General features: G+C 35.4%; 1 protein-coding gene across 4 annotated transcripts in view; it reads right to left on the bottom strand.

The window, feature by feature from the left end:
• The window catches only part of RTN4 (reticulon 4), a 173,063-nt gene that overhangs the window by 42,948 nt on the left and 115,539 nt on the right, over positions 1-14,576 (bottom strand). For 2 of the 4 annotated variants that reach the window (XM_059943338.1, XM_059943337.1), the window contains exons 2-3: positions 7,252-7,308; positions 4,169-6,562 (exon numbers count right to left, since the gene is read on the bottom strand). The exons of 1 other annotated variant lie outside the window; for it this stretch is intronic. In XM_059943338.1, the coding sequence (XP_059799321.1) occupies positions 4,169-6,554 (2,386 nt within the window). In that variant the 5' untranslated portion in view covers positions 6,555-6,562; positions 7,252-7,308. The remainder of the gene's footprint in view (positions 1-4,168; positions 6,563-7,251; positions 7,309-14,576) is intronic. One more of the 4 variants, XM_059943339.1, reaches the window with a different exon arrangement.

Below are 14,576 nucleotides of genomic sequence, written 5' to 3'. Positions count from 1 at the left end.
ATAAATGTATTGGTAGTGTTAGAAGCCACGTTCTCACTATAGAAGGAACATACAAATGTGAAATGAGGGAAGAAAGAAATAGTCCTCTGGGAATGTTTTGGATTTGGAGGTATCTACGTAAACACATGATTTCATAAATATGTGTATGTTTATTTGCATGTATGTATAAAGTACTTCCTACCTCGGCCCACTGAAAGGGCTAAAATGGAAAGACCCCACAGGAGCAAAGTACAATTAGCATCCAGCTCTTGATCACTGAAAGGAATCAGGGATCCTTGGAGAAACTGCTGACTTCGGGGCTGGGACACAGTGGGCAAAAGATGAGCCTACAACATTTCGTTATGCTAGAAAGTAAGAAGTGCTTCCTTCTCCACTCAAAAAAAAAAAAAAAAGGACGGCTGCATGTCCTTGAGCCAATTTGAAGGGGAGCCCTCCAAATCTGTGGCAATTGACAACCAAAATAATTAAGTACAGTAATGAACTATAAACCATTGGGGGGAAAAGAGAAATTCATGAATCCATACTGATAATTAATTAGTTAGTTAATGGAAAAGGAGAGCTCTTGCTAAGAGTAGAATGCCAGGGTTGATGGATAAATGTGGAGGAAGCATTAGAACTGAAAAATCATCTTTTGCAAACTTAATGGTAAAGAATAAATCAATCAAGAATCATCAATAGATACTAAATCTAGGGAGGGAATTTTGATGGAGGGCAGGATATTTACACGGTCTTGAAGTGTCACCCATCAGACTGCTTATTAGTTGTCAGGAAGGAAGAAAGATAGTAATTATACAATAAGGAAATCAGGAACCACCTTGACCAGATGGTGTAAATTAAACCTCATCAATGAGGGACTGATGGATAGTAGGTCCTCCAGATTGCTATGAGAGGGGCACTACATTATCTTCATTTTGGCCATGAATCTACAAACTCAATCTAATCACTAAGAAACATTAGACAAATGCAAAACAAGGAACTTTCTATTAAAAAGGAAGAAGGGAAATGGCCTGTGTCCTTTAAAAATGTTACAATCATAAGAGATAAAGACTGGAAATGTCCCAGATTAAAGGAGCCAAAGGTAACATAACTAAATGCAAAACCTGGCACTAGACTGGACCTTGTAGTAGAGGACACTACAAAGAACATTATTAGGTCAACTAACACAACTAGAATATGGATGGTAGATTAGAAAAGAGTATTGTATGAATGTAAAATTTACAAAGTTATAGCTGTACTGAGGTTATGTAAGAGAATATCCCTTTTTAAAGTATTTAGGGGTAAAACCGAATGTATATAACTTAGTCTCAAATGGTTCAGGGAAAAAAAGGATATACTGTATCTATGTATCCATTGTCTAGTTATCTATAAAAAGATCATAAATAATAACGTAAGTGGAGAAATGTTAGTAGGTAAATTTAGATGAAGAGTATAAGACATTCTTTGTACTACTTTTATTTTTGCAATTTTTTTTAAGTTTGAACTTATTTCCAAATGAAAGTTAATTTTTAAAAAGCAATCATCCTTTTCTTAAAAGAAACTCTCTAAATGAGACCATAAGTTTTAAAAAAATTCTGCTTAATTCCAGTCAGAGAAAATTTAGCATCCAATGTATCATAAACCCTCCTTTAGCATAGATTGGTTTTTCAGTTTAGTTCTGAATAAACCTGAATGTTTCTTTTCACTGAGTCACCCATGGCCAGTCTCAAATCCATCTGTGTCCCTAGCTTCAAGTGACTAGCTTGAATAGCTTCAGTTTCTACATACTGACCATAATACCCACACATATATACCTGCCCCAAAAATACCAAAACAGGATCTGGAAAACTTTTATTATATTTATATAAATGAACAGGTCTATGTGTTTACTCACATTTGCTAACTGTAGCTTTTATAGAAGCATCTCTTTGTGAAGCCATTCCTAATATTCCAAGGTAGAGACAGCCTCTCTGTGCCCTTAGTATGTGTTGATGATCTTCCACTTCCAATCATACACTTATATCCCTAAACTGTCATTCTATGCCAAACTGGGACTTCCATGCATCATCTGAGAAAAACATTTCAACTGTCATCTGGTAGTGCTGCCTATCAATTAACTATTCTTTTCAGAAGTTTCACTAACTGGGTCTATATTTAGTAGTATAAATTTAAGCAATTATTAGAATATTGTAACTTATACATTTATATTCAAAATGAGTGGAAAGTGAAAAATTAAAGTGCCAGTGATAATCATAATATATTTTAAACAAAAATGGAAACCATCAGGGTACTAAAAGCATAAATCTTTAGCCACAAATTTTTTTAAAAGTAAATAAAAACATATGAAACGTTGAGCCTCTAAATAATGACGTACAATGAAAGAAAAAACAGAATGAATGTTCATAATTATGAACTGAGAAAAATCAGTATTTACATTTCATTGTTAAGAATACAGTTTGACAGAATTCCCTGGTGGTCCAGTAGTTAGACCTCGGTGCTTTCACTGCTGTGACCTGGGTTCAATCCCTGGTTGGGGAACTAAGCTCCCACAAGCCACATGGCGTGGCCAAAAAAAAAAAAAGAATACAGTTTGATAAAATATCCTTATCAAGGGAGAAGACTAGTATTCCTTTTTCCCATAACAAATTTTATCCAAAAATATCAATAAGGCATCAATGTCTGCATCAATAATACCTTGCTCATCTCCCTTACAAAATCAGCCTTTCTTCCCAAAATTAAAATTGAATTCTGCCTACAAATGTCATTTTAAGAAAACAAGGAGAACAAACTGGAGATAATAAATTATCTGAGCAAGTTTTATTTATTATTTAATACTTATCAATACTTTCATGTTTAAATAAGAATAAGAATCAGAATTACTGAATCTGATTCAGTAATAAGAATCAGAAAAATTTTAAAAAACACCTAAATATATCATAATCAAGGATGTACAAAATCGTTAACCATTTGAGAACAGGGATTACCATTATAACACCTTCCCTCCCTTCTGACAAATTCTCAATCCTTATCTTAACTGAGCTCTCTAGTATTTGATAATGTTGATCAGTTCCTCCAACTTTAAATCTTCCTCTTCCCTCGGCTCCCCCTAGTTGATGTCTGTGGCTTTAATTACAATCTCTGAGCCCATGGTAAATACACACATACATTCAAGGTCTCTCTCAAGAGCTTCATGTTTAATATCCATCATTCTTGGATGTCTCATAGGTACCTTAATTACAACATATTCAAAACTGAGTTTTTTATTTTCTCCCACTTTATTTTCTCATGTTGCCTAACTCAGTTTCTCATACTGCCATGTATTTGCACATACAAGAAACCCAGGTTTCCTGGAGTAAGCTTTAACTCCTCCCCTTAACCTTCATGTCCAATTCCAATCAAACACTAAGTACTATGTCTCCATGCTCATCCCATTGCCTTACGTTCATAATTTCCTCTTTCTTCAATTACAGCAACTCTAAACTGGTCTCTGCCACCAGTACTACCTATCTCCAATGCATAAGGATATTCAGTAAATACACAGTCATCATCTAAATTAGAATGCTAAATAAAAAACACATGTACAAATCACTTTACACAAATCAGATATGTGGGAAGTGTAGAGTCAAAAAAATGAGAATTAGCACTTTTCAGGAGAATTAAAAATAGCATACCTCAATTTATACTTTTCAACAAAACGTCTAATACTCAATATGCTTAACTTTATACCTTTTACTGGAAATTATTCCATTATATTGAAAGATTAGAAAGCAGGTAACAGATATGTTCGTCAAAATTTTAAAATGAAGATACTTCTGGGAAAACAAAAGTAAACACATCTGAAAATATTTTGTTTGAATACCTCTTGCTCTTCATGCTATCAGGAAACACTAAAGCAAAAGAAAAGAAGGGAACAGACATTGAAGCCAATTCTAAAAAAAGTTTTTTCTAGTTCCATGGTGCAATATAAAAATGACCAACAAATAATTGTGTGGAAAAGTTAAGAGCAAGGGTGCGTGATGAGTGCAAGAGGGCTAGAAAAAGCACTAAAGTCTTAAACTGAGACAGTAAAAAGAATTCTTATCAATGTGATATATCAGACACTATAAATGTAACATACTACACAAAATGTAGTAGAATGTTCCATAGGTCAAAAGGTGGCAAGAAAGCACAAAATAATGTTTGGATTGATTACCTGAAGTTTTACTCAGCTCTGCTGAAAATATAGCAGATGGTGGTCTGTGCTCTTTTTCTGTATCAGAAGGAAGTTTTTTCTCAGCTTCTTTCACAAGAACTTTGGGTTTAACTATACTGCCTATCCCTGTTTGAGCATCCAAAGCAGAAACATCTGGAGGCAGTAAGGGCACCTTTGAAATATCAGCCCTATCTTTGGAGAACTCATCTGGGACATGAACTTCTTCATCTTTAGGCTGTACACTCTTGACAGAAACGTCATGGGGTAATTCTGAGCAAGGCAACGACCCAGCTCCATCCTGGACACTAGCAACTTCACTTTTGTAGGATATTTCTAGGTCAGTGTATTCCCTGGCTAATGTAGGAGAATAATCTGGTTTAGAACTGACAAATGTAGGGAACTCATCTATAATCTCAATTGGAGATGAATCTGAAAATGTTTCACTCTCTCTTATTTTTGCTTCCTTAACAATAAATAAGCCATCATTTGAATAAACTGCAGTGTTGAGCTCCTCCATCTGCAAAGGAATTTTCTCCTTTTGGATCAATGTTGAAACTTCATTAGATGATAAGGTATCTTTTGTGGTATCTAAATTGGGCTGAAAAGATTCCAAATACGGCTTTCCCCCCTCAGGTGGTGGTGAAGCACTGAGTTTTTCCTTATTTTCATGTTCTATCATTGATTCAGATGAAGTTTCAATGAGATTTTCTTTTACAAGTATCACTGCTTCATCTTGTTTTTGTGGAACTTCAGGAATTGAATCATCACTAAACAAGTCAACTGGTTCAGAATCAGGTGAGGAATCTTCAACTAGCTCAGAATGAGTGGGCACCAGCTGTGCAACTTTTGCTATTTCTGAATAACTAGAGAAATCTGGAGTTGGTTCAGTAGAGAGCTTTGTTTCTTTAATTAAATCACATGCAATAGATATATAAGGAGCTTCTGTTTCTTGAACAGCTACACTAATACTTTCAGGCTCTTTAATTTCTTCATTCATTCCTGATACTTTTTTTAGTGATACATTCATGGCCTCTTCATATGGTGGGGGATTTTCAGGCTCAAGTTTTATGCTTTCATAATTAACCGAAGGAGGAGCTTCTAATGGTGATGAACTGACCTGCACTGCAGAAGCACCAGCACTAGGAACTATAGAATTTAATGGTGCTTCCATGACAATGTCAGGCAAAACTGGTGAAGGAGTAGCTTCAGATTCTTCAAAGGATGGGCAAAGCTGTGCTACAGGGTAAAGTGACTCCTGCATAGCTTCTGAAGTTTGAACCAAGTCCATTTTTGTTTCGAAGGCAATTTTTGTACCTGTAGCTTCACTCAATTCACTTTCACATGCTTCCTGTACTAAATCTGGGGTTAGACCTTCAGGCATGTTTGCCACTACTTCCTCAGTCACCTCTGATAAATGATCTGTTGTGTCATAATCTGTCTTAGAATCCTGTGTTGCCACAAGGAAAAGATTTGATGTTTTGGCACTAGCATTCTTCTCTGTTACAATTTGGGCCTTTTTTTCTTCTATTTTTTTTTCATCTGTCTTATTTTCTGAAGTATGATCTTCCAACAAGGGAAAAATGTTTGCTGAAGGGTTAAAGGGAGCACATGTGATATATGCTCCTGAACCATCTTTTATAGCTTCTGGTGTACTAGGAAATGAAGTATCATCATTACTGCTTTCACTATCTTTTTCATGATTTGTTTGTTCAAGGTTATCTGAAAAACGTTTCTTATCCACTTTACCTTCCAATTTGCTCTCTATATTACCTCCTGCGGCCAAAACATCACTATCTTGCTTATAGGTATCTTTTACTTCCCACACTCGCTCAAATGGTTTGAAGTCTGCATATTCCTCCCTCAGAGGAGCTTCTGCTACAATTCCCTTTTCATTAACACTGTCTTTTGTTTTTTCTGGAGACATAACTCTATCCTCTTCTTTAACTGATTTGGTAAGGACTATAGGTAACTCTTGCTGAGTACGAAGGATGTTATTACTAACTAAGTCCTCTTCTTCATCTTTATTCTTCACAATTATTTCTTCCCTAGGATTTGCTACTGTTATGGCAGATTCTGCTCTTGGAGAGCCACTGAATGATGATCCCATTTCTGAGTATTCCAATTCTGAAAACTCTGGTAAATCTCTGTCTACAAATGGTTTTTTTGCCTTCTCTGAGAATTCTTTAGAAGCTTCATCTGAAATTTCTCGAAGTGTTCCTTCGGTAGGTAGTACTGCTGGTAAATTACCAAGGTATTCATGTTCTTTAAAAGAAGCAGCTGAGAGAGGAGCTAAAGAAGGAAGAGAAGCAGCAGTTTCAAGCAGGACAGATGGAAAATCCTCTTGACCAGCAGAAACAGTGTTACCTGGCTGCTCCTTCCAATCCATAATTTTGTCTGTGACCATGGACAGAAAGGAAAGTTAGAGAATGCCAGCGTTCTCAGATTTAATGCAAGTTTTATGACAGATTCAAAAATACTGTTAGTAAAGACTTACTGTTAACTAAAATGCTAATAACATTTAGTTAATAAACAATAATCAAGTAGACTGAATCATAATTGAAAAATTAAAGCTATTGTCAAAAAACATGTGCATGGCTAAAGAGGCTATTAGATACTATGCAAAGACATCAAGTCTTTGAGAAAAACCTCACGTACAATTAACTGAGAAAAGCTACTTCTAACTAGTCTCAGAGGAAGAAATGAGGATTATCTGAGAAGAGAGTTTGAGTGACAGCATAAGAAGGGCACTGGATAATTAACTGTCATAGGCTGACATTCTTTCCTATGAAAGTCTGTCAGCTATAAGCAAATAAACTGTATTTGGAAAAAATGACTAGTCAATATGTAAACATAAATCAAGGGGCCAAGAATTCCTTATACATTTCCAATTATTAATTAGGTTTCTGCCCATTTCTCTCTTGGACACAGCATATAAAATGCAAATTTCAACTTGGTCAGTAGACAAACATTCTTGGAACCATGCTTATTTTTGGTAAATTCAAACTACTAAGCATAGAGTGAACATAACTAAAGAATTAAAGTTAGAATACACAGAGGATAAAAGGCTAGCAGAAAGAACTTGCCTGCAGAGGAGTGTATCACAGGCTCAGATGCAGCAGGAAGAGCAAAAAGTGTCTCATCTGAAAAACAAATAGAATATAACCTCAGCAGAAATAAAGACAGAGTTGGAAGGAGACTAAAGAGGAACAAGCAAGGGGTTCAGTTTGTAATGAGTTAACACAAAACTTTATCTACAGAGAAAAAGCCATGATGGAAAGGAAAAAGTAGTACCATTAGTAGTATCATTAATCCAGATTAAATTATAATATATATTATAAAATTGATTAAATGATATCTATAGAACCTATCATTTTTCAAGAGGCAATAACATGTTTATGTTAAAGAAACTTCATGAACCAAAGTGGCTTTAATATACTAATCTTCTTATCTTTTTTTATTGGTATATGTTCAATTTAGAACACTTTCAGAAAATCATGCATATTCTCTACTTGTTATTCTAAGTGATTTACATGATGCAAGAACTCATTTTACTCCTTACGACTCTACTGTTACAAGTGTTGCTGTTAATATCTCATTTAACAGATTTAAAAAAAAGTGATAGACAAGTACCTCACTCAATAGATAAGCAGTGAGACTCAGACAATTCAACTCCAGAGCTCACTTTCTTAACCAATATACGCTGTATGTTATAAATTGAATGTTTGTGTTTCCCCTAAAATTCATTATGTTCAAGCCCTAAGGTTCAATGTGTTGTTTGGAGATGGGGCCTTTCGGAAGTAATTAGGAATACATGAGGTCATGAGGGTGGGACCATCGTCACAGGAAGAGATCATGTGAGCACACAGAAGGCAGCAACCTATAAGCCAAGAAAAGAGGCCTCAGAATGAAACCTAACTTGCCCACATTTTGATATTAAGACTTCCCAGCCTTCAGAACTGTAAGAAATGAATTTCTGTTGTTTAAGCCACCTAGTCTATGGTATTTTGGTATAGAAGCCCAAGTCAACTAACACACTATATATTGGTATATTAACCTTGTACAATGTCATTTCATACCTGCAGTTGGGAGATCTTGAGCTAAAGATCTTCTGGGGTTTATGCTAGAGAAAGGGCTCTAGCAAAAGACAATGTGAAATAGTCTGAGAGACGACAAGAGGTATTCCTTTAGTGTAGAGGACCTAATAAATTTGGACACTTCTATCTGGAAGAACAAGCTAGACAAGCCTGATTAATAGAAGAAAAAAAAAGAAATCAGAGATGTGGCTATCATGAACATGGAACTTGTCTTCCAAGGGTATTCCTTTTGATGAATAGGAGAGTTAAATTCATAATGTCACGTAAATTTAAAATTCATACTAAGTATGATGTCATATCTAAAGGATTCTTAGATGGGGTGGAGAGGGGAAATCCATGACATGCATTTAAAAGAGTCTCCTATAACCTAGAACAACAGGTTGAATGGCCCACTCATCCAAACCAGTAAGACACACTGCCTTATGAGATTTTATAAAATGTACACATATGTGTACACACTTTTTAAAGATGACTTGTTATATAATCTTAAATTACACAGTTCTCATTTGTAAAATGACAATTTGAAAATTCTTTCAGCTAAAATAATGAATTATAATGTTGTACAAACTGAGATCTGGGGGTCAAAGAGCAGAACCAAATAATTACACAGCTGCTCCACCTAAATAAAAGGAAGCAAATCCTTAACAAAATGGTTGTGTTTTTCATCTAGACAATATAGTTAAAAGCCAACTAATTCAGAGACAGTCTACTTGGAAAGTGAACTAGAAACATGTTAAAATCAGAGGGAAACCAAACTATATCTAAAACTGTGCCAAAATTTTAAAGTATTTTTAAAAAATATATCCTTATGCCTATCTAATACCAGAATCTCTCTTATAGCAAAAACTATATTCCTGGCACTTGGTCAAGTGAGAAAGTTTACAAATTGGTAGTTGAAATATTCACAAATTTCCAAAAAAAAAAAAAATCCTCATTTTGTAAAATGAGACTCAATCCAAAATTAGCCACAAAACAAGTATTCCATTTCTAAAAGCACTTAGAAAAAAATCCAGAAGAGGTCATTACCATTTTGCCTTCAAGAAGAAGAGAGTTGCTCAGGGACTCCTACTAAGGCCCATCATGAATCATGGGATCAAACTGCCTGGGTCCAAACCCCAGATCCATCACGTATTACACAATATAAATGTGTAACCCTGAGAAAGTTACTACTTAGCCTTTCTGTGCTTCATTTCCTCATTTGCAAAATAAGAGTAACTACCTCAAAATGTTGTGAGGGAGGGAAGGGGAAAAAAGAAACAATTTGCCCTAAGTTACAGAGCTAGGAGGCCAGAGAGCCAGGATTTGAATAGGTCTAACTCCCAAGTTCATGAGCTGTATCCTATGCACAAGTGCTATAATAAATTACGTATTCCTACTTTATCAGCCCCATAAATTTGAGCTCCTGAAACAAGATAAACAGTCACCCAGCAAATACCCTGTAATTATCCAAAATACTTAACTGATTGTTTGCTTTTACTTCACCATATAACAACATTTATAGAGATGTTAACGATGGCCAGGCACATTTATTTCACATGGTCTTTTAATACTCAAAACCACCCTGTAAAATAAGTACTACTGTTATCTTGATTTCACAGATGAGGAAACAGAGGCATAAAAAGGCTAAGTAACTTCCCCAGAGTCACAAAACTGAAAAAAGTGATGTATCTGAGACTGAATCCATAGTTTACCAGTCCATGCTCTTTTCTTTAACCGCTCTGCAGTACTTCTTTTCTAGACTTTATTATATAAATTTAGAATTTGAAAATGACTAATAAAACTAATGATGTCAAAAGAAAATTTTGATCAACAATACTTACATATCACAAAAGCTACCAAATTCTAAGGCTAAAACACCTAAAAATTATTTATTTCCTGTTCTGAAAAAGAATTACTGATTTTCATCTTCCTTCTTCTGCAAAAGACCCTCACTTTCACAAGTAAATAAACTATTTTATAATAAGGGATCCTATATTAAGTAAAAAGTAAAATGTTCTGAATTACTGAGATACATTACACATACACTTACATTACTGGGCTTACAAAAAAGGTAAACAACTCCCCTTCTTTCTATGATCTACTCATAATGCCAAATTCTAACTACTGAATGAAATTAAAACCTTAGTCATCAATCTCATTTGTACTACTTGAACAGAAAGCCAGAAGAAACAATAAATCTTAAGGACTTAATTATATATATCCACACTAAGTAAAAACATAATGTCATATTACAAAAAAAAAAGTTTTCACTAAATAGGCAAAAGGGAAGCCAGAACTCTATTACGTCTCTCCTCTACAGCCATCAAAAAGGACAATTCTATATATTTTTCTTGCTCGAAAACATTTAAAAGCTCCCAGTTACATACTGAATTACACCAAAAATTCTTAGTCAGATATATTAAGGCCCTGCACTATATGGCCCCAATTTAACTGTCTAAACTTATCTCAACATCTCCTTACATGTCATCTATGCTAACAAAATAAACTTCTTCCTAACCAAACCCATGCTTCCCCCTCCTGCATATGAATGCTGACATCCACTAATGCTCAAATTCACCATATTCAGCCTCACTAACTCTCTTTGTAAAACATACTCATTCTTAAATTATTTTTGTTAATCTTCTACATTTCCAGGTACCTAAGCTCAGAGAATAAAGCAACTTATTCAAAGTCACATAGCTTAATGACAAAGCTAGAAAATAATTTAAACTATAATCATATATATATTTTTATTTCCTTATTACCCTCAGCAAAATGAATAGAATCACTGAACTACTTATAATGACAGTATGAAAGATTTCCAAATGATCTATTCCTCATGTTGGCCCTAATGCTAGATTCTTTTCCTTACCTAAGCCTAAAACTAGAATATAAGTTTCGATTAATTGCCTCAGGGCTACAAACTTTGAACGCTAATTACTTCCACCACACAAGAATCAGTTGCAAAATTAAAGTTCACTGAAGAAATTTTTTTTTTTTTTTTTTTAGTAAATCACTTTTCAAGAAAGTAAAAATGGCATTATCAGTTTTGAATTTATTACTGGTCAATTCAAAAAATATATATATGCTATCACAATCTCACCAATGTCCACACACTCTTATACCGAGTATTTTCCTTGACACGTTCATTTCAAAACCTGTTTATCAACCAAAAGTATAAATGGTCAGGGCTTCCCTGGTGGCGCTGTGGGTAAGAATCCGCCTGCCAATGCAGGGGACACGGGTTCCAGCCCTGGTCCAGGAAGATCCCACATGCCACGGAGCAACTAAGCCCGTGCGCCACAACTACTGAGCCTGCGCTGTAGAGCCCACGAGCCACAACTACTAAAGCCCACGTGCCTAGAGCCCGTGCTCCGCAACAAGAGAAGCCACCTCAATGAGAAGCCCGCGCACCGCAACGAAGAGTAGCACCCGCTCGCCACAGCTAGAGAAAGCCCACGCTCAGCAACAAAGACCCAACGCAGCCAAACATAAATAAATAAATAAAATAAACTGTAAAAAAAAAGTATAAGTGGTCAGTAAAATCATATCTAATTTATAAAACAAGAAAAATAAACTGCAGTTTAAAATCATAGAGAAGAACGTCTGCTTCTAGCCATGAAAGTAATTTTATCACACTAACCCTTCCAACATAAACAACTATAAAGCTGGGCAAAATATATGAAGCAACTGTCCTGAGACACTGGACCACATGCAGAAGAGTAATTCCTGAGAAGAGGGAAGCACACCAGAGGAATGCCCTGGCTTTCTGTCTGAAAGCACTTTCTGTCAACAGCACATGGCAGAGGAGCCCAAGGATACTGCGCTCTTGCTGGGCAGAGGAAGCTGTTGATTTGTCTGGGATTTGTGGGGCAGGGTGACATACAAAGGAAAGCTTCAAAGAAAAGGAGCTCCAGAAATCTAGATAGATGTTCCCTTTAAACCTTTGGCTGAATACAATGCTGCACATATAGATCACAACACTTACCAAGACCCAACAGACAAATCTATGATATAGAGTTGTGAGCTGAATGGATATTCTGGAGGTCAGACTGTGCTGGAAGACCTGATCTAAAGTTCTGGCCAGTCAGAGTGGAGAGATCTCATAAACACCCCAAGCATAAAAGTGAGATTCCAGAAAAGGTACACCTTAAGAGTGGGACTACTATAACCCTAAAGTAAAGGATTCTCTAGACCAAGAATCAGCAAAACATGGCTCATGGGCCAAAGTTGTATTGGGAGAAAGTCATGTCCGTTCATATGATGTATTATCTATGGCTACTTCTGCATTATAATAGCAAAGATGAGTAGTTAGATAGAACCTGCAGGACCCACAAGCCTAAAATATTTACTACTTTGCCCTTAAAGGAAAATGTCAGCCAGCCACTGCTCTAGACCCACCCTAACTTTAAAATCAAGACTTAAAAAGATCAAGGTGATTTGCCAGCAAATCAATTGCCTTCCAGAACAAAACTATCACCACATCCATGACAAGCAGTATAAAATAAAAAATTACTGGACATGAAAAGAAGAAAATTTGAGCATAAATAAGAAAAAACAGCCTATATAAACAAAAAGAAATAGTGTAAATGTTGGATTAATGAATACTAAAATGGAAATTTAAACAGCTTTTAAAAGTTCCTAAGTATGTACAGTAAAAGACATAATGAGTGAACAGAGAATCTTGGTAGAAAAACATGGACTAGAAAAAGAACCAAATGGAAATGCTCTAACTGAAAATTACATTAACCTAAAGAAAATTTCACCAGATGAGCTTAAAAGTAGATTGGACAATGGAGAAGAAAAGATCAATAAACCTAAAGAGCAACAGAAAAAAAATATCCAAACTGAAGCACAGCATGAAGAACAAAAAGCTGGGGGGAAAAAAATGAACAGTCTCAATGACCTATGAGATAATCAAGCAGTTAAAGCATACATAACTGGAGTCCCCTCAAAGACAATAATGACTGAAACAGGAAAATAAAGTTTTAAGATATAATGGCCTAAAATTTGAAAATAGTGATAGAAAATACCAGCCCACAGATCCAAGAAGCTCAATGAACCACAAGCAGGATAAACACAAAACCACAAAGAACTACACCGTAGAGGCCAAACTGCTGAAAACCAAAGACAGAGAAAAATCTTAAAAACAGAGGGAAAAGGCAGGTAAACAGTAAGAATGACCTGACTGCTCACGGCAAACAACGCAATCCAAAAGATAATAAAACATTCTTTAAAATGATGAAAAAAACTGCAAACCTAGAATTGCATGCAGTCAACCCTCATAATCTGATTCCTTAATTTGCCAACTGGGCTACTCACTAAATTGATAAACCCAAAATCAGTACTTACAGCAGCAGGCACATGCAGAATAGCCAAACATTCCAGTCCCCCAACATATGTTGCCAGGTGAGGTCAAACAAGGCAACCCTATGCATTCTTGTTTCAGCTCACATACAGTAAACAAGTATTCTTTTAGCAGTCTATTTAGTGCCCTACTGTTTGCATTTCTGTGCTTTCTGTTGGTGATTCTGATATGGTCCATAAGCACAATGCTGAAGTGCTGTCTAGTGTTCTTAACAGCAAGAAGGCTATGATGTACCTTACAGAGGAAACCCGTGTGTTAGTTAGATAAGGTTCATTCAGACATCAGTTATAGTGCTGTTAGCCATGAGTTCAATGTTAATGAGTCTACAATATATATTAAATAATGTGTTTCTTTAAATAGAAACACACCTAAAACAAAGTTATATACTGACGAGTAACAAAAATGCTATGACTAAAAGGTTCACAGGAACCTAACCCTGTATTTCCCCTCGGGACAATGATTCAGTATCTGCTAATTCAGTATTTTCTGTGACTTTATAGACCATAACCACCACAAATAACAAAATTGACTATATTCATCAAAAAATCCTTCAAAAGTAAAGCTGAATTAAGATATTAACAGACAAACAAAAGATGAAAACAAAAGCTGAAAGAAATCATCACCAAGGGACCTGTACAATAAGAAATGTTAAATGAAGTTCTTCACAATGAAGGAAAAAGATGCCAGACAGAAACCCAAATCTTCATGAAGGAATGAAGAAGGGCAGAAATGGTAAATGTATGTGTAGATACAAAATATTCCCATTCCCTGAGTTCTTTAAAGAAATGGTAAATATATGAGTAGATATAAAGTATTCTCATACCTTAATTTCCTTCAAGAATAATTGACTTTTGAAGGAATACAAATTTGAAAAGAAGAAGTAAAACTGTCACTATGTGCAGATGACATACTATACATAGAGAATCCTAAAGATGCTACCAGAAAACTACTAGAGCTAATCAATGAA

The sequence above is a fragment of the Balaenoptera ricei genome, chromosome 13, assembly GCF_028023285.1.
Source record: "Balaenoptera ricei isolate mBalRic1 chromosome 13, mBalRic1.hap2, whole genome shotgun sequence".
In the NCBI taxonomy this organism is placed as follows: Eukaryota; Metazoa; Chordata; class Mammalia; order Artiodactyla; family Balaenopteridae; genus Balaenoptera; species Balaenoptera ricei.
Note: the sequence above shows the minus strand (reverse complement) of the source record. Positions and strands in the feature narration are given on the sequence as shown.